This window comes from Dendropsophus ebraccatus, chromosome 4 (assembly GCF_027789765.1).
Source record: "Dendropsophus ebraccatus isolate aDenEbr1 chromosome 4, aDenEbr1.pat, whole genome shotgun sequence".
NCBI lineage: Eukaryota > Metazoa > Chordata > Amphibia > Anura > Hylidae > Dendropsophus > Dendropsophus ebraccatus.
This window is the reverse complement of record NC_091457.1, coordinates 37755776-37773960: the sequence shown is the minus strand read 5'-3', so window position 1 is coordinate 37773960 and position 18185 is coordinate 37755776. Positions and strand designations below refer to the sequence as shown.

General features: G+C 45.7%; 2 protein-coding genes across 6 annotated transcripts in view; one reads left to right on the top strand and one right to left on the bottom strand.

Moving 5' to 3' along the window:
• The window catches only part of RPLP2 (ribosomal protein lateral stalk subunit P2), a 19392-nt gene extending 11087 nt beyond the window's left edge, over window positions 1–8305 (bottom strand). Inside the window, exons 1-2 of the mRNA XM_069965618.1 lie at window positions 8194–8305; window positions 7199–7322 (exon numbers count right to left, since the gene is read on the bottom strand). Of these exons, the coding sequence (XP_069821719.1) occupies window positions 7199–7321 (123 nt within the window). The 5' untranslated portion in view covers window position 7322; window positions 8194–8305. The remainder of the gene's footprint in view (window positions 1–7198; window positions 7323–8193) is intronic.
• PIDD1 (p53-induced death domain protein 1) overlaps window positions 7853–18185 on the top strand; it is a 26446-nt gene continuing 16113 nt past the window's right edge. For 2 of the 5 annotated variants that reach the window (XM_069965616.1, XM_069965612.1), the window contains exons 1-2: window positions 14050–14342; window positions 15846–16201. In XM_069965616.1, the coding sequence (XP_069821717.1) occupies window positions 15943–16201 (259 nt within the window). In that variant the 5' untranslated portion in view covers window positions 14050–14342; window positions 15846–15942. Of the gene's footprint in view, window positions 8062–8348; window positions 8401–14049; window positions 14343–15845; window positions 16202–18185 lie in introns of those variants that run through there. The other 3 variants (XM_069965613.1, XM_069965614.1, XM_069965615.1) reach the window with 3 other exon arrangements.

The following is an 18185-nucleotide window of genomic DNA, read 5'->3' as shown; positions in this document are numbered from 1 at the left end:
AGACACCAGGAAGCGGCTGGGAACCGGAGTGCCGCAATGCCCGCTGGAACCGGGGAGGTGAGTGGACATCTTTTCCCTCAGCCACCTCCTCCCCGGTCCCAGCAAAAAAGTGCCCCCCCTCCCCCGCTGGAGTACCCCTTTAACCTCTTAAAGGGAACCAATCACTGGAAAAACGCATATAGAGCTTTTGAAATGTGCTGTTAGAGCACACAGCACACTTGCCACACGTGTTTCCATAGCCTCCGTGCCTTCCCTGTGTAAGCCGCAAAGTAACTTTATAAAACTGGCGCCCTGTATGCTAATTACCTGAGGTAGTCACCTGGGCGGTGTTCGGCTAGCAGGTAGTCACAGTCCCCTGGGCGTTCTTCCGCTGTAATCACGCCCCTCTGGGCGTGATTCAAATGTCAGAGTGGCTGTGGCGTCACTCGGGAGCGCGCCGTGCCCAACATCGGCGCGCTTACGTACTGATGCCGGCCGCCGCCGCACATGCGCAGTGCAGCCGCTTCCATTCCGGTTGGACTGCGCCTGTGCAGAATAGCCTCGAACTCCGGCTAACAGGCTATTCGAGGCTATTCTGCACAGGCGCAGTACCGCCGGAATGGAAGCGGCTGCACTGCGCATGTGCGGCGGCCGGCATCAGAATGTCACAGCTACTCGGCCATTTGAATCACGCCCAGAGGGGCGTGATTACAGCGGTAGCACGCCCAGGGGACAGTGACTACCTGCTAGCCGAACACCGCCCAGGTGACTACCTCAGGTAATTAGCATACAGGGCGCCAGTTTTATAAAGTTACTTTGCGGCTTACATGGGGAAGGCACGGAGGCTATGGAAACACGTGTGGCAAGTGTGCTGTGTGCTCTAACAGCACATTTCAAAAGCTCTATATGCGTTTTTCCGGTGATTGGTTCCCTTTAAGGACGGAGCCAATTTTTGTTTTTACCTCCTTGTGTTTAAAAGGCCATAGCACTTGCATTTTTCCACCTAGAAACCCACATGAGCCCTTATTTTTTGCGTCACTAATTGTACTGGCTGAATTTTTGCATAAAGTACAGTGGAAAACCAGAAAAATTCAATGTGTGGTGAAATTGAAAAAAAAAAAAAAAAACACATTTCTTTTATTTGGGGGTATTTGTTTTTACGCCATTCGCCCTGGGGTAAAACTGACTTGTTATACATGTTCCTCAAGTTGTTACGATTACAACGATATCTAACATGTATAACTTTTCTTTTATCTGATGGCCTGTAAAAAATTTGAACCATTGTTAACAAATATATGTTCCTTAAAATCGCTCCATTCCCAGGGATTATAGCGCTTTTATCCTTTGGTCTATGGGGCTGTGTCAGGAGTCATTTTTTGCGCCATTATGTGTTCTTTGTATCGGTACCTTGATTGCACATATACAACTTTTTGATTGCTTTTTTATTACATTTTTACTGGATTTGATGCAACCAAAAATGCGCAATTTTTTTGCGCTTACGCCGTTTACCGTGCGAGATCAGGAATGTGATTAATTAATAGTTCGGGCGATTACGCACGCGGCGATAGCAAACATGTTATTTATTTACTTTTATTTAAAACATGGGGAAAGGGGGGTGATTCAAACTTTTATTAGGGGAGGGGGCTTTTTACTAACACTTTTTTTTTTTTTTTTTACACACTTATACTAGAAGCCCCCCTGGGGGACTTCTAGTATTAGAAGTGCACTGATCTCTCATTGAGATCTTTGCTGTATACTTATACAGTAAAGATCAATGAGATCGGCACTCGGATGCTTTCAGCTGCTGCAGCCGAAAGCATCTGAGTGCCAAGCCGGGATCAGCGTCATTTTGGTGAAGACCCCGGCAGGTGAAGGATGTGTGGATCGTTCCTCCGGGACAACGTCCTGGAGGAGCGATCCACCCCACTAGACACCTGGGAAGTGCTGCATACAGTATTCAGATGCAGCTGTCAACTTTGACAGCTGCATCAGATTACTGAATTAGCAGGCACAGCGATCAGACCCTGCCCGCTAATAGCCACGGTCCCGGGCTACACGTGGCCCCCGGGACCGCGGCGGTACGTCATGCGTCCTTAAGAGGTTAAAGGGGTTGTCCAGCTAAAATATTTCTCTTTCAAATCAACTGGTTTCAGAAGGTTATATAGATCTGTAATTTACTTCTATTTAAAAATCTTAAAGCGTAACTGTCATGTTTTTTTTATTGCAGAAATCAGTAGTATAAGCGATTTTAAGAAACTCTGTAATAGGTTTCATCAGCCAAAAAAGCCTCCTTCTGTGCTCAAGAAGCAATCTCCCAGCCTCCCCCCCTGACTTCTTATCTGTGCATTATCAGGCAAACACGTCTTCATTACAGAGAAGCCAGTGAAGACGGGCTCTGCTCTCTCCATTGTAAGCCTATGAAGGGGGGAGGGGCTGAGGGAGATGAGGGTGCAGGAAGAGGTGACATGAAGGTCAGCTGTTTGTAGACTCTCTGGGCACCTAAAATGCTAAATGCAGGTGTCAGAAAGGTCAGTGCTTATCTATGAACTTACTGAGAGAAGATTGCAGGGTGTTGTGCTGTGCAGAAATCCTCCGTGCTCAGTCACTCCTAACAGCCCCTCCCCTCTCCATAGCCACATAACGGAGACAGAAATCCTGCTTCTGCAGTGAGGGGGGAGGCTGGGAGATTGCTTTTTCACTACAGAAGGAAACTCTTTTGGTTTATAAAACCTATTACAGAGTTTCTTAAAAATCGCTTGTACTATTGATATTTAATGTTTTCAGAAAAATGACCCTGAAATGACAGTTACGCTTTAGGTCTTCCTATACTTATCAGCTGCTGTATGTTATGCAGGAAATGTTTTCTTTCCAGTCTGACACAGTGCTCTCCTGACATCTCTGTCCCAGACAGGAACTGTCCAGAGCAGCAGCAAATCCCCATAGAAAACCTCTCCTGCTCTGGACAGTTCGCAGCAGAGAGCACTGTGTCAGACTGAAAACGCAGGGCTGTGGAATAAAAAAAAAAATGACTGTATATGATTATTATTACATGCCAGGAGCTTCCTGTGTAGCTTAGGAGTAAGAACAGGAGTCTGCCTCAGTGTGTCAATGGGATGCCTCGTGCGCCGCCGCTCTCCACTCAAAGAATTAACGTGTCAATTCTTTGAGCAGATAGCAAGGAATCCCATTGACACACTGAGGCAGGCGGGATTCCGAGCAGGCTCTGCCTGTTTTAAAGTGACTGTACCACCAAGCCCTGGTTGCAGCACAGGAGGCGGGCCGACCCACCCTTAGGGCCCTATTCCACAGTAACGATAATCGGCCGGATCGGCCCCATTTGGGCCGATTCGGCCGATTATCGTTCGGTGAAATAGAGAGAACGATCAGCCAACGATCGTGTCATCGGCTGATTGTTCATTTAGGGCCAGACCTAAAATCATTGTTCCCCCACCGCGCATCGCTACAGTTGAATAGCGGAGCGCGGCGGGCGACCGACGATTTGAGAAGAAACAGCAGCAGCATCATCATACATTACCTGGCTGCAGGGCTTCTTCTCTGCGCTGTCTTCATCCCCGGGTCCCGCGCGCTCTATCTTCTGAATGGCCGGTCAGCTGACGGAGCGCTCAGCCAATCACAGGCCGGGACCGCCACGGCCTGTGATTGGCTGAGTGTGGCCTGTCAGCTGACCAGCCATTCAGAAGATAGAGCGCAGGGGACCCGGGGAGGAGACGGAGCGGAGGACAAGCCCTGCAGCCAGGTAATAATGCTGCAAGGACATCGGTAACGATGTCCTTGCAGCCCTTGCTTAACGATCGGGCCATGGAATAGGCCCAGTAAACGAGCGGCGATCTAGCAGATCGCTGCTCGTTTACATCGTTGATCAGGCCCTCCTCGGCCCGTGGAATAGGACCCTTAGTGGGAAGAAACTTCAGCCCCTCTATGACATGACTCCATTAAAATCAATGGAACCCTATCACACAGGGGCAGGGGTTTCCTCCCACCAAGGGTGGGTCAGGCCGCCTCCAGTGCTTCAGCCTGGGCCTGGTGGTACACTCACTAAGTATGAATGGGCCCTTATAACTAGTGATGCCACGATACCAGAATTTTGAGTTCGATACCGATACCAGCTGTTTTATTTCGATACTCGATACCATTTCAATACTAAAGTTTAAAAAAAAAAAAACTGTAAAAGTACAAATATAGTGCCCCCCCCGACTGCAAATATGTACACAAGGAGGTATGCTGGGAGTTGTCGGGCACAAGGAGGTATGCTGGGAGTTGTCGGGCACAAGGAGGTATGCTGGGAGTTGTCGGGCACAAGGAGGTATGCTGGGAGTTGTCGGGCACAAGGAGGTATGCTGGGAGTTGTCGGGCACAAGGAGGTATGCTGGGAGTTGTCGGGCACAAGGAGGTATGCTGGGAGTTGTCGGGCACAAGGAGGTATGCTGGGAGTTGTCGTGCACAAGGAGGTATGCTGGGAGTTGTCGTGCACAAGGAGGTATGCTGGGAGTTGTCGTGCACAAGGAGGTATGCTGGGAGTTGTCGTGCACAAGGAGGTATGCTGGGAGTTGTCGTGCACAAGGAGGTATGCTGGGAGTTGTCGTGCACAAGGAGGTATGCTGGGAGTTGTCGTGCACAAGGAGGTATGCTGGGAGTTGTCGTGCACAAGGAGGTATGCTGGGAGTTGTCGTGCACAAGGAGGTATGCTGGGAGTTGTCGTGCACAAGGAGGTATGCTGGGAGTTGTCGTGCACAAGGAGGTATGCTGGGAGTTGTCGTGCACAAGGAGGTATGCTGGGAGTTGTCGTGCACAAGGAGGTATGCTGGGAGTTGTCGTGCACAAGGAGGTATGCTGGGAGTTGTCGTGCACAAGGAGGTATGCTGGGAGTTGTCGTGCACAAGGAGGTATGCTGGGAGTGCACTACAACTCCCACCAATCAGCTAGTTATTCGGTATCCTATATTTTGGGAGACCTCTTAGAGTTTGTGGAGGCTGCAATGCAGTTATTGCCCACAAGGTATTTAAATATGTAAAAACCTGCAACAAATAACCAAACTGCAGCATGTGAACACAGCTGCAGTTGGCCAGTAACTTGTGTCATAAGAATTATAGCAAATGATCCGGATATTTATAGGATTGTTATATATATTGTAAGTGTCTGTATATATTGTGGCACTGCAGTGGGTCTATGCACAGCACCAGGGTTGGCACAATGTACATGGGGGGAGACTGCCACATAATATTCAGAGTCAGACACTACAATGCCATAGATAGAGGGGACAGAGAGAAAGAGAAAGACAGAGAAAGAGGAAACAGATAGATAGAGAGGGATATATATATATATATATATATATATATATATATATATATATATATATATATATATATATATATATATCAAACAGTAAATAAACAGATTGACACCCAGTTCTGGGCACTGGTGATGTCCCAGCCCTGAGATCCCACTGGCCTTGGTCACATGGTGGGGACATTAAACTGTCATTCCTACAAATTTCTATTCCATAAATTAGGGTTTTTTTTGTAGAGTCCATAGAACAGGACTGGGTGCTGGGTGGGGTTCCTGCAGCATATGGTGAGGGGGACCACCACACATTACATTGCAGCTCACTCAATTTGATCATCTTTTAGCACCTTAGACTTTTGATTCTTCTCATTATTTGCACCAACTGCTTCCTGAAGGTGGGATGTGCCATCTGCAGGGCTGGGGCCATGGTGGGAAGAGGGTGGGCTGCATGTGGGCCCTGGAGCTCTCCCAGAGTCTAATGGGAGGGGGTGAGAGTCAGCAGCAGGGATGGGGGAACACAGGGCCATGGTGGCTGGGGCTAGAGGGTGATGGCTGGTGTCATACTATATCTCATGCATATATCAGGGGGTTGTGGCTTACACAGAGCTGTAATGGGATATGATGCTGTGCAGCTCCAGGTTTATTCCCTATCTGTAGATGGATAAATGGATATGTAGGAGATAGATAGATAGGAGATGGATATATAGATAGATAGGAGATAGATAGATAGGAGATGGATATATAGGAGATAGACAGATAGATAGATAGGAGATACAGAGCACTCACACTGACTGATGGACACAAGGTAAGAAGCCAGATGAAACTAGTAATGTAATTAAACAGACAGGAGATAGAAAGAGGAGAGAGAAGACTCCTCGGGCTTACAGCACAGGGAGAGGGTCCTGGACGCTGCACAGGGGAGGCTGTGGAGGAGGGAGGAGACACACAGGCCGGGCAGAGGTCACCACCCTTTGCTATGAAGAAAGCCGCCTCAGCTGCCTCACATACAGACCAGTGATTGATGTCCTGACGACCTGTCCGGGCTGTCGGGCGGCTGCAGCGTTCTCTTCAGGCCCCCTGCTTCCCGGTCAGTGTGATGACATGTGATTTCTCCTGGACGCTGTCTACACTGGAATGCCGTTCTTAATAAAATGAAGGCTGCACAGCCCGCACCCATGTGAGAGCATAATCTGCAGGTTACATCCCCCCTATAGCCAGAGCCGATCAGTCACCCCCACATTACTCATGTGCGCACTGATCCTGACAGCCACGGCCTCCCCCACCTCACAGCTGCGCTGGATATATAGTGGCCGCATCTCCTCCTCCTCAGCGGGGCCGCTCCATATGCAGGAGACTCGTGCTGCCTATGGAGCGGCTCGGGAGGTGTTAATGCCGCTGTCAGTGTGACAGAACTAGCGATCGCTGTGTGCCGGCTATTTAAATTTGCCGCCGCCAGGAGCGAACGAAGGGAGAGCAGAGAAGGTGACTGCAGGGGGGGCGGCACAAAGAGAGCACGGCCAGCGCTCAGATAGCCGCCAGCCGTGTTCTCTGCTCTATACTTTATATTAAGCTGCGTTATTATGCAGCTTAATATAAAGTATCGATACCAGGAAATCCTGGTACCGAACCGTATTTTTGGGAACCGTATCGATATTTCGGTGCATCGTGCATCCCTACTTATAACAGAACCTTTGAAAACACAGGGATTGAGCTTTATGGGACACATTCACCCAGACTTTCCTGTAACTAGTTCAATCCATCTGAACGGGGATGCTCCTGCAGCATGTGCATACGTTTCTGCAAACCAAATTAATGAGACACCCACAGAAATGTCTCCAAGCCCATCATTCTGACACCCAGTAGCGTCTGTATTATAACGCATGGTGACTGTACTGTGGCCTTTACATGTCTATACCTTCTCTGCACGCTCCTTGTCCAATTCAATCCCCACACTCTCCAGGATCTTCTTCATGTCACCGATGGTGGGGTTATCATTGCCGCCGAGCACGGCCAAGAGGTATGAAGCTACGTAACGCATTCTGTAAAAAAAATTTAATAAAAATGAATTAGTCTCCTTAGCCAATCCAGAGTCCCAGCTCACTCCTAGCTATGTATAATATAGACCACCTCTCCAGGCTCCCTGTGCATTCACTCTGATGTGTCAGAACATCTCGCCTGGTATCTCTCAGCTCCGCTACCCCTGTATGAAGAAGATGGATCCATAGGGATGGCCGTACTGATGTACAACAGCTTCATCACAGCCGAGGAGCTGACGGATATTCCCATGACACCGGGCCTGGTAGTGACCGGTCAGGGGAATCACCAGATCTATGCCGCAGGCTGGACTCGCTCCATTATGGTGATTCTCTACTAACACAGACAGTAATGGCAGATCGGACATGACATATGGTGCTGTCAGGGCATGATGGGAGTTGTAGTTTGGCCATGTACAGCCTGGGGGATCACTGCCATACATATAGCTGCTACTGACCACACGGGGGCGCTGTCCATACTGTCATGTCCTCTTAGGATTCAGTTCAGGCCATTCTGATAAGTATGTGACCCCCTGATCGCGTCAGACCAGGCTATCACTGCTCTATACATCAGACACGTGGTACAGGAGTAGCAGAGCCGAGTGTGTTACTTGTCGCCTATGTACACTATCTGCGCCACATGACAACTTCAGCTCTGCTACACACCACGTGGGCTCCACATCCAGCCGCTGCGCCAATAACCACGCGAGGACGTGCTGCGACCTGTAGTGCCCGACCAGGGATGGTATGTACACGGGGGTGGGGGGCAGCATTTTAGGCCGCATGTTATCGGCCCATATTCACACCTCTGAATGATAGCCGCACGGCGCCCCCACACCCAGACAAGAGCCCGGGTGCAGCCCCGCCAGCCACTTACTTCACTGCACACTTTCTAACAGTCAGGCCGGAGAGAGGGAGCTCCACGCGTGCTTCCACTACGGAGGCCGGGGGGAAAAGGCCGCTCACGGGGCGGGGCTAGGCTCAGGAAGATCCTGCGGAGAGATGCATCATGGGAAGCGGCGCCATCTTGGTACGCTCAATGTGACGCGCAGGCGCAGTGGACAGTTCTCTGATTTATGGCGGGGTCAGTGTTCTTCCCTGGGCCTCTTCAGTGTGTGGTCACATTTCTGTTACTAGTTTGTATATGTTGTGACCATCATTGCCATAGCTAGGCTGTGCCATAAGTTGGCTACTTACTGTAATGGAATAGTTGACTACTTACTTTATGGCTGGTCATTGCCCTGTAAAATCAGTGCCTATAGGGCTCCGGCCTAAATGTCTATATATTAGTAATGTGTCACTCCCAGGTCTTCCAGAGGGGGATATGCCATAGTGCCTAAAGTAATAGGAACACCCTTAAAGAACTGATGCCTATCCAGCTCATCCGTGGTCCATTAAGGCTTCTGTAGACAAAGCGATTTTTAACGATAAACGATCACAAACTACATTGTTTATCGGTGACCTGAAATCGTTCACCATAATACAAGAAACGATAGTCGTTAGTTACGATCGTTACAACAATTGTTACTACGATCACTTACTCCATCTGATCCCAAAATACGAAGGAACAATGTGGAATTACACTGAACGATTAGTGAATGCGGAATTACAGCGAACGACTAACAATGATTTTAGGGTCAGATCTAAACAACACGCAAACGATTTTTAGATCATTGCCTGCTATTAAACAGGGCGATTATCGTTTATATTCAAACGATATGATGATTTTCTGCACGATTATTGACCCATGTAAAGGACAATTATCATTTGCATAATCGTTAACGATAAACGATCTCAGACGACAATAAAATAGGTCCAGGTCTCATTAAACGATCAACAATTTCTCGTTTATCGTTTAATCGACAACTGCTATTCAACCGAACGTTTATCGCTTCGTTCTGAACAATTTAACGATTATCCAAATGATAATCGTCCCGTGGAATAGGGCCCTAAGTCTATAAACCTGAAAATTTACAACTCCAAAAATATCAGCTAATGAGTGGGGGGTCTGACCTTTGGGACCCCAACAAATAACAAAACAACAGGGAAAGTGTATTGCTAATAAATAAAAAATGTATGAAAGCGCTGCACTCTGTTCATTCAAGTGACACATTTCATCCATTCGCTTGTTTGGTGGGGTCCCAGCGGTTGGACCCCACTAGCTTGGGGATAACATTAAGAGCATAGAAAACTTCTTTAACTAGGTAATCCAGGCTTATATAACTGATGTCCTCTCTGTACGGCAGGCCACCATTATTAGATCAGCAGTTGTCTGGCTCCTGGCACCTTCAAGAATCAGCTGTTTAAAGGGGGTGATGGCACTCATGGCCTATTTTTGAGATAAGCCACAGTGTTTGTTCAGCAGGATCCTATCTCTAGGTCTCTATACTGCAACTATAGAAGTTACAATTGGGTTAGGTTTGCCGTTAATGTCCTCACGCCTTGTAGTTCCAGAAGCAATATATTATTTATATTCTGACACAGTGCTCTCTGCTGCCTTTTCTTTTTTTTTTTTTACTTATAATCTTTTTATTGAAAATTATATAGAACAATAAAGAAATGCAGGCGTGCCATAGTGAAAATTCACAGCAATAAACCACTTCACTGTTCAATGGTTAACAATTTGTAAAATATGTATATACCACGATAGAAAAAGGCACAATATAAGAGTTGTATAACTCAAAGAGGGGAGAGAAAGGAAGGAAAGGGGAAGGGGAAGATCCCTTGATTCACTATTCAGAAAGAGTAAGGATATTCCGGTCTTATGGCCTCTGGGGTATCGAGGATAGAAACAGGAATAGAAATAGAAATCGAAATCCACGCCTCAGAATAGTAGAATAACCGCAATGGAAAGAACAACATACAGGAAAAGGTCTCCCAGTAAGGAAAGGCCGAGATCATTTCTGAAGACTTTGTGTCTCCCTTAACATATGGCTGTCATGGGGGGTGCCCGAGAAGAGATTGGGGTAGGAGGAGAAGAGGATAGAGGAGAGTCTAATGTAGACATAGAGAGTTGGGAATATTCCTCCGACCCGAGTAAAGTTAGCCAGGGGAGCCAACATTTCCTGTATCTTTTGGAGTAGTTCATGCTATCAGAGAGGAGTTCCTCCATTCTATGTAAATAGTGGACTTCAGCGCACCATTCAGCAACTGTCGGGGGAGAGGTCTGTTTCCATCTTCTGGGGATGACGGCACGAGCAGCTATAAGTAAGAAGCACGTTAGGGAGTGTAGGAAGGGTCTTAACGGGCCAGGTATGAGAGAGAGAAGTGTAAGGTGAGCAGAATTCTGTAGCGATTGACCGGTAATGTGGTTTATCAGCCTCAACACTTCAGTCCAGAAAGGCTGAAGCACGGGGCAGCTCCACCATATGTGGGACATAGTTCCCCGTGTGCTATGACAGCGCCAGCAGAGGTCGGAAGTATTAGGGTATATCTTAGCCAGGACTGCTGGAACTTTGTACCAACGAGAGATCACTTTATAGTTAGTGCAATGCATCTTACATGACATTGAGGTCTTATGGCAAAGCATAAAGATTTTCTCCCAGTCTTCAGCGGAGAAGGTTTTGCCGAGTTCCTTTTCCCAGCTTGAGAAAAAGGAAGGAGGCACCATGCACAGTGAGTCTAAGAGGAGTGCGTAGATAGTGGAGGTAGACTTCTCTATCGGCGAGGTAGCTGTACACAGAGATTCAAAAGGAAGGAGAGGTTGCCTCAGACGAAGCCTAGTCCCATGTCCACGCACAAAAGCAGCCAGCTGATTGAACTGATTGAAAGTGTATGGCGAGCGTGTCTGAAGACCGGTCGTGTGTCTGGGAAGGGTAACTCATCCAGAGGAACAAGGCCAGAGGAGGATAGGAAAGTAGAGAAGGTAACTCCTGAGTGTGCAGTAAAGCCCAGAAAAGAGGGGGCCTGACTGGTGTGAGGAAAACTCGGTTGTCCAAAAAGAGGGGAAAGGGGGCCATCCGGGAAGTAGCCTTTGGTAATCAAAGGATTGCTTTTACGTAAAGAGGCAATAGAGCGCGTGATGGGAGGGGAGAGGGAATTGATTGAGGAGAGGGGCGAGTCTGATGCCAACCACAGGAGGGAACCTGGGTCAAGGGGTGCCGTGTGCGACTCCAGGAGGACCCATAACTTTAGGTGTCTGAAATGGAAACAGTCCAGGACCCTGTTAAAAATAGCGGCCTGATAATAGGCTCTACAGTCGGGGAGAGCCAAACCGCCTTTAGCTTTGGGCCGGGTGAGAGTAGTGTGTGCGATTCGTGGCTTCCTATTGGCCCAGACAAAACGGGAGAAGAGAGACATCATGGTGGAGAGGCACCCTTTAGAAAGGACAGCTGGTACCGCCTGGAACAGGTACATTAAACGTGGCAAAACATTCATTTTAAGAATATTAATACGACCTATCCACAAGAAATCTCCCCTGTCCCATTTTGCAAGGTCTGCTTTCAAGGTCGACAGCAATGGGTAGTAGTTTCTCTGCTGCCTTTTCTGTCCATGCCAGGAACTGTCCAGAGCAAGAGAAGTTTTCTATGATACTGCTCTGGACAGTTCCTGACATGGACAGAGGTGGCAGCAGAGAGCACTGTGTCAGACTAAGAAGGATACTCTACTTCCTGCAGGACATACAGCAGCTGATAAGTTTGGGAAGACTGTAGATTTTTAAAAAGAGGTAAATTACAAATCTATATAACTTTCTGAAACCAGTTGATTTGAAAGAAAATTATTTCAGTCGGAGTACCCCTTTAAAGGGCTATTCCTGTCTCAAACATGTATAGCATAGCCGCAGGATATGCAGTAAATGTCTGACAGTCCCAGCTCTGGGGCTCACACCTATCTCTGGAACCAGACCCCAACCCAATTCAACCCAACTCAATTAGAAGACATGACAGTAGTGTGAACAAAGTCTAACATGCCCTAGTTAGGGTGACTGTGTGCCTAGTGCTTTGCAGAACAGTGAAAGTGTATGTTTTGTTATTATTATTATATTTCATATTTTGTGCTAGAAAGGTATAGCTGAATGAGAAGACGTTCCCATAAACAATATAATGTAGTCTGTATTTAGTAGTAAAGAATGGGAGGCTAGAAAGCATATGCTTTAATTGTCACGCGTTCTTACAATGGTAGTACCCAGGGATCTGGTTGCCATGATTGTAACCTCTGGGGATTTTATCAGCCAATTTACTGTCTTGTAATTCAATAACAGCAAAGCTACGTAAAAAAGAATGTAAAAGTAGCTGAGGCTAAAGAAATGCCCCCCTAACGCCTTAGGGCCCTATTACACGGGACGATTATCGTGTAGGAAAATCGTTATAGCGTTCAAATTAAACGATAATCGTTCCGTGTAATTGCAGGCAATGATAGAAATATTGTTTGTGTGTCGTTGATTTTTCTATTAGATGTGACCCTAAAATCATTGTAAATCATTCATTAATCATTCGCTATAGTTCCACGTTCGTGTAATTCTTTCTTTTGCTGGGATCAGATGGAGTAAATGATCACAGTAACGATTATAACTAACAACTATCGTTCTGTGTAATATGGTAAACGATTTCAGGTTAAGGGTTCATGTCATTACAGCGCGGTGCAAATCTGTACAGTTCCCCCGCTCCCAGCATCTTATCACAGATGCTGCTTGGGCGGGGGAGAGTCTGTTACAGGCATTCCATGTCCGTGTTGTGTGAGGAACACAGAATGTGAGAATGCAGCCTAAGGGTAGCTTCACACGTACCGAATTTGCAGCGGATTTCATGCTGCGAGTTTGCAACGAAATCCGCTGTGAATCCTGGTACTGTGCTCTTCAATGGGGTTACACACCCACAGCGGAATTTTCATTCCGCTGTGAGTATGTAACGTCAGCCCCTTTAACTCCCCGTAGCTCTGCGCCACAGCTGCATCTGAGGCTTCCAGGTCCCATTAGTCCCGCTCAGCCAATCAGTGAACGGCCCTGCCGCAGTATGTAATGTATGCTGTGGGAGGCAGGGGGTTAAAGGGGTTATCCAGCGCTACAAAAACACGGCCACTTTCCCCCTACTGTTGTCTCCAGTTTGGGTGGGGTTTTGAAACTCAGTTCCATTGAAGTAAATGGAGCTTAATTGCAAACTGCACCTGAACTGGAGACAACAGTAGGGGGAAAAGTGGCCATGTTTTTGTAGCGCTGGATAACCCCTTTAAAGGGGCCGACGTTACGGAATTTTTATTCCGCTGCGGGTATGAAACTCCATTGAAGATAACAGTACCAGGATTTGCAGCGGTGAAGCTACTCTTAACTAAAGTCATGCCTAAGTAGGATATAGCATGCCAATTCCAAATCTGTATTTGTAGCTTTCTACTCCTTTGTATGTCACCGTTGTAAGCCTACAAACTGGGCATATTGATGCATAGAGAGGACTACTTAGCTCAAGAATATAATGGAGAGGACTACTTAGACTCCTTCATTTGTGGCTTATACCAAAGGAACGCAAGAACATAGAAAGATAAAAATTGCAGATATAGAATCAGCGCTCTATACTCTACTGATGTATAATCTACTGATAACTTAAGTTTAGTGGGTGTTTTGGAGGTGACAGAGTCCCTTTAAGGCAAAATAATATATTTAACATGCCCTGTTGGTCACCTAGGTATATTTTTGAGAATAGGGTGCCCATCCTGTACTACGTTGTGTACTGCTCATACATCTGTGGATATGTGTTCAATGTTCGCATACTTGGTGCAGAGCACAATAGGACTGTCCTGTGATCTGAAAAGGGAAGAGAAGAGAGGGGGGAGGAGAGGCCGTACTGCTGCTCCTGCCCTCCTCACGTCACCCAAGCCTCATGTAACCAGGAAGTTCAAAAAAGTGACTGGTCTGAAACCTAGCGATCTGCAGCACACGGAGACCATGAAATGTGTGCACAATGTTTAATTCATATCTTAACTCTTACAGTAAAGTATGTGAACCCTAGTACCCTGCACGCTGTGAGTGAGAATGGTTCAATGAAGAACAAAGGACTCCTTCACTGAGCCACTCCGGCCATCAGCAGACTTCTTGCTGTGAGTACTGAACCATTGCTGCACTTTATTTGACGCATTTCTGTTCACCGTTCCAGTGATGTGTATTCACATGAGAGATGCGACAGTATAAAGGCATTTATTGCATGCTATAAGAAGACAATACCACTTGTGAGAACTGCAGCTCACTCTGAATGCTCGAGCACAACTCTACTCATTTTAAAGGTACGTTCACACTTACCGGACCCGCAGCGCATTTTCTGCTGCGGATCCGCAGCAGATCCTAAGCAGATTTAATTTAAATAACTGAACACTGCATCAAATAACTGAAAAATTCAATCAAATCTGCTGCGGATCTGCTGCAGATCTGCTGCGGATCCTGTAGGTGTGAACGCACCCTTAATAGGATTGGTGGACATTGCCAAGCTTAGTGCTCTACAATGTTTATAGGACCTATAGCGAGGGAATGGAGCAGTGGCCGAGCATTGGTGCTGAGCTCCATACACTCGGGACCTCTGTTCTGATGATTGGGGGGGTCCTACAGATGAGCTAGTTACCCTCTATCCTGTGGATAGTCTACATGTACCAGTATTTAAGTGCCCAGAGGTTCCGTTGCCATATAAGTCACTTTTTGTGCATGGTTGGGGGCACCTGTTACAGATTCTACTAAAGAGCCCATTGGCGTCAGGTTATGTCTCATAGTCAGGTTATGGAGATTCGAAACAAACTGCACATTATGGTCTCTGAAAGTCAGATTTGTCTGCAAAGAATGAAACACACATCTTCCTTTAGATTTTACTCTTTGCATGGGATTTTTATGTGGGATGTAAAAATGTCACAAAAAGTGCACTTTTTTACCTTTCTCCATGATGCAGTTTTTGTGGCATTTAAAAAAAAAAAACTGCATAGGGAAAATGTAAAAAAGGCTGCGCCACCGGCGTACACAAGGGAGAAGGCACAAATTTGCCTTCTTTTTCATGGCTGGGTGCGCCTCATAGTAAATCCAGTTGTGGAAAAGGGGGCGGGGTCTAGTTTAAGACCTGTCATGTCAATCATAGAGTGCAAACAACATCTGTTGTTCCCATTTCGTTTACACAATGCATGGCCATTCTGAAGGCCGTTCATTGCCTAGACTTAAATGGTTAATTGGTTTGCAGGCACGCCCAAATGTTCCCGCACACCAATTAAAATAAAATGATGGTTCTGCGGCGATATGGCAGTATCGGCCGCAGGAACATTAAGAACAACGGCCATTGTGAATACATAGTGTGAACATAGCCTAAGGGTGTCTGAATTGATACCTTATATATGCATCTAAATTTTGAGGTGGGGGTGTGTGTAATTTTTTTAAAGAAAAACTACAGAAATCTAAGCCTTTTTTGTGCCGTTTTGGACTTCCAATATAAAAAAATAAAATAAATGAATAAACACTTTGTACATAGTAACCACTGTTATATAGTGATGATGATACTAACTGTATAATACAAAGATTTTTTTCTGTGTTTGATATATACATTTATTTTGACCTCTTTATTTGCTCTCTAGGCCCGGCTCTTCTTCTTCACAGCTTAGTGTAGCTGGCATCTCCTCGGTGTTGGGCGAGCTGTGACATGCCGGTGTTGCCACACTTAGACGATGAGAGATGGAGCATCTTCTGGGCCCCCTGTGGGAGGGAACAGACACAGAGGAACCAGCCTCTCCCACTGCACATATCGCAGGCAATAGACTCATCCTGGATGTTTACCTGGATGGATGTGAGCGGTTCCTGCAGGTGACAGAGAATCAGACAGGTGACCTGGCACAGGTGGAATTTCTCCGACTTTGCAGCAACGATGCAATGATAACTTCAGTGGTTGCGGATCTGCCAAGGTTCAGCCATCTTAGATCACTGGTACTGAAAGGTAAAATATTCTCGTAAAACTATCATTACCCATCATATTGCATGTACTCAGCTGACAGCACGGAGGATGATATGTTAGCATTTTCTCACATCATTTTCAAAATGGCTGTCATCTGAACATTACTTACAGAGGTAAACCACACTATAAGGGTTTTGTCTTTGCCATAAAACTACATGAAAGTCTGCTTCCAATGGAGCCGTAGGCTATGTTCACACATAGTATTTCTGTCAGTCTTTAGGTCAGTCTTTGGTCAGCTACACTGAAAAAAAACTGATGGCAATACTATGTGTGAACATAGCCTTAATGTGTGGTCTATGAATGGCTGGGTTCATACTGCATTTTTGTAATCCGTTTCTTGCATCCATTTTTGCAAAAAACGGATGGGAAAATGGATGCATTTGCGTGCATCTGTTTTGATCCATTTTTCCATTGACTTCCATTATGAAAAATAGGATCAAAACACATCAGGTTTTTTTTAACGTACACAAAAACGTTGCTGACGTACGTAAAAGAAACGGTTGTGTTTTAATCCGTCTTTTTTTAAATAGTGGAAGTCAATGGAAAAACGGATCAAACCGGATTCACGCAAATGCAACACAAATGCATTCATTTTTCCATCCATTTTTTTCAAAAGCGGATAAAAAATGGATTGCAAAAATGCAGTGTGACCCCCAGTCTACCCCAGGCAGTGCATCTCATTTGCACCACATTATCACTACAGCTACTTGTATAAGATACTAGGCTTATAACCTTTAAAACAAAAAAAACCTGCAGTATATGTATGTGTATATATATATATATATATATATATATATATATACTGTATATCTTAGTTTTCTTTATCATTTAGTGATCTGAGGAATGTCTTAAGTTCGATGGAAACAAGAGTAGGTTCACGAGAAATTACTAAGGTTTAGGTTAAAAAAAAAAGGAAAGTAATTGCATACTGGGGAAGATTAAAGACTGGCGTACCTTCTGTAATATGAGGTTTTTTTTGGTAGCGTCTATCTAGCACCTCTGTGTAGGAAGAGCATGCCTGACAGAGTATATGGTGCGCAGTACTGAACAATGTCATGTTGTTCTTTGTATTGCCATCACCATTGCCACTTACAAGAAATGTATCAGAAAACACTTATGACTCAGTTGTACCTTATGTACTATGCCTTCTTTTACCAATTTCTTGTTAGTTTCTTGGTGGTAAATGGAGGTAACTATGGTGCTTAGAATTAACACTTTGATCAATTCAAGATACAGTACAGTAAACCAAGTCTTTATTAGTCTGTTATGCACAGAATATGGGTACACAAACATAGTTACCATATGTTCACTCCTCTGTAGAGGACACAGTAGGCTAAATGGATAAAATTTAAATGTAGACTAAAAGTTAACTTAGGTTACCAGTCAATGGATACTTACACTACAACATTGAAAACAATTCCCAGAAGCCTACAAGTGACCAAAAGGATGGAGAAAAGACAGCCCGGATCTATGTCACTGACAGTCCGTTGCTTCAATAGAGGTGGGAGCAAACAAGTGCATCCAACATAGACCACTGGGGGAGTGGAATGAACCATGATGTCTAACAATGGGTAATTACTGAGCCACATGGACAGGGCCGGCTTCAAGTTTTTGTGGGCCCTCGGGCGACAGAGCCTCAACGGGCCCCTTTGTGGAGCAAATGATGTGTTTGGTGTCAAGACTCGGGAGGAGTGAGACCCAGTGCAATCAGAAACTTTTGACATGTTGTATGTGCTAGCTATGACATGTCAAAAGTTTTATTCGTGGCTGGCGCCCTTTAACTTTTTGTACTTTGGGGTTTATCCAATAAAATTATAAAAATGTATATATATATATATATATATATATATATATATATATATATATATATATCAGGGGTACTCAGGTCTCAGGTTGCAATTTGCCAGCATAAGCAAGTTGGTCAGTACTGGCAAAGTGTGACCTGTGACCAAAAATCTTTTAAGGT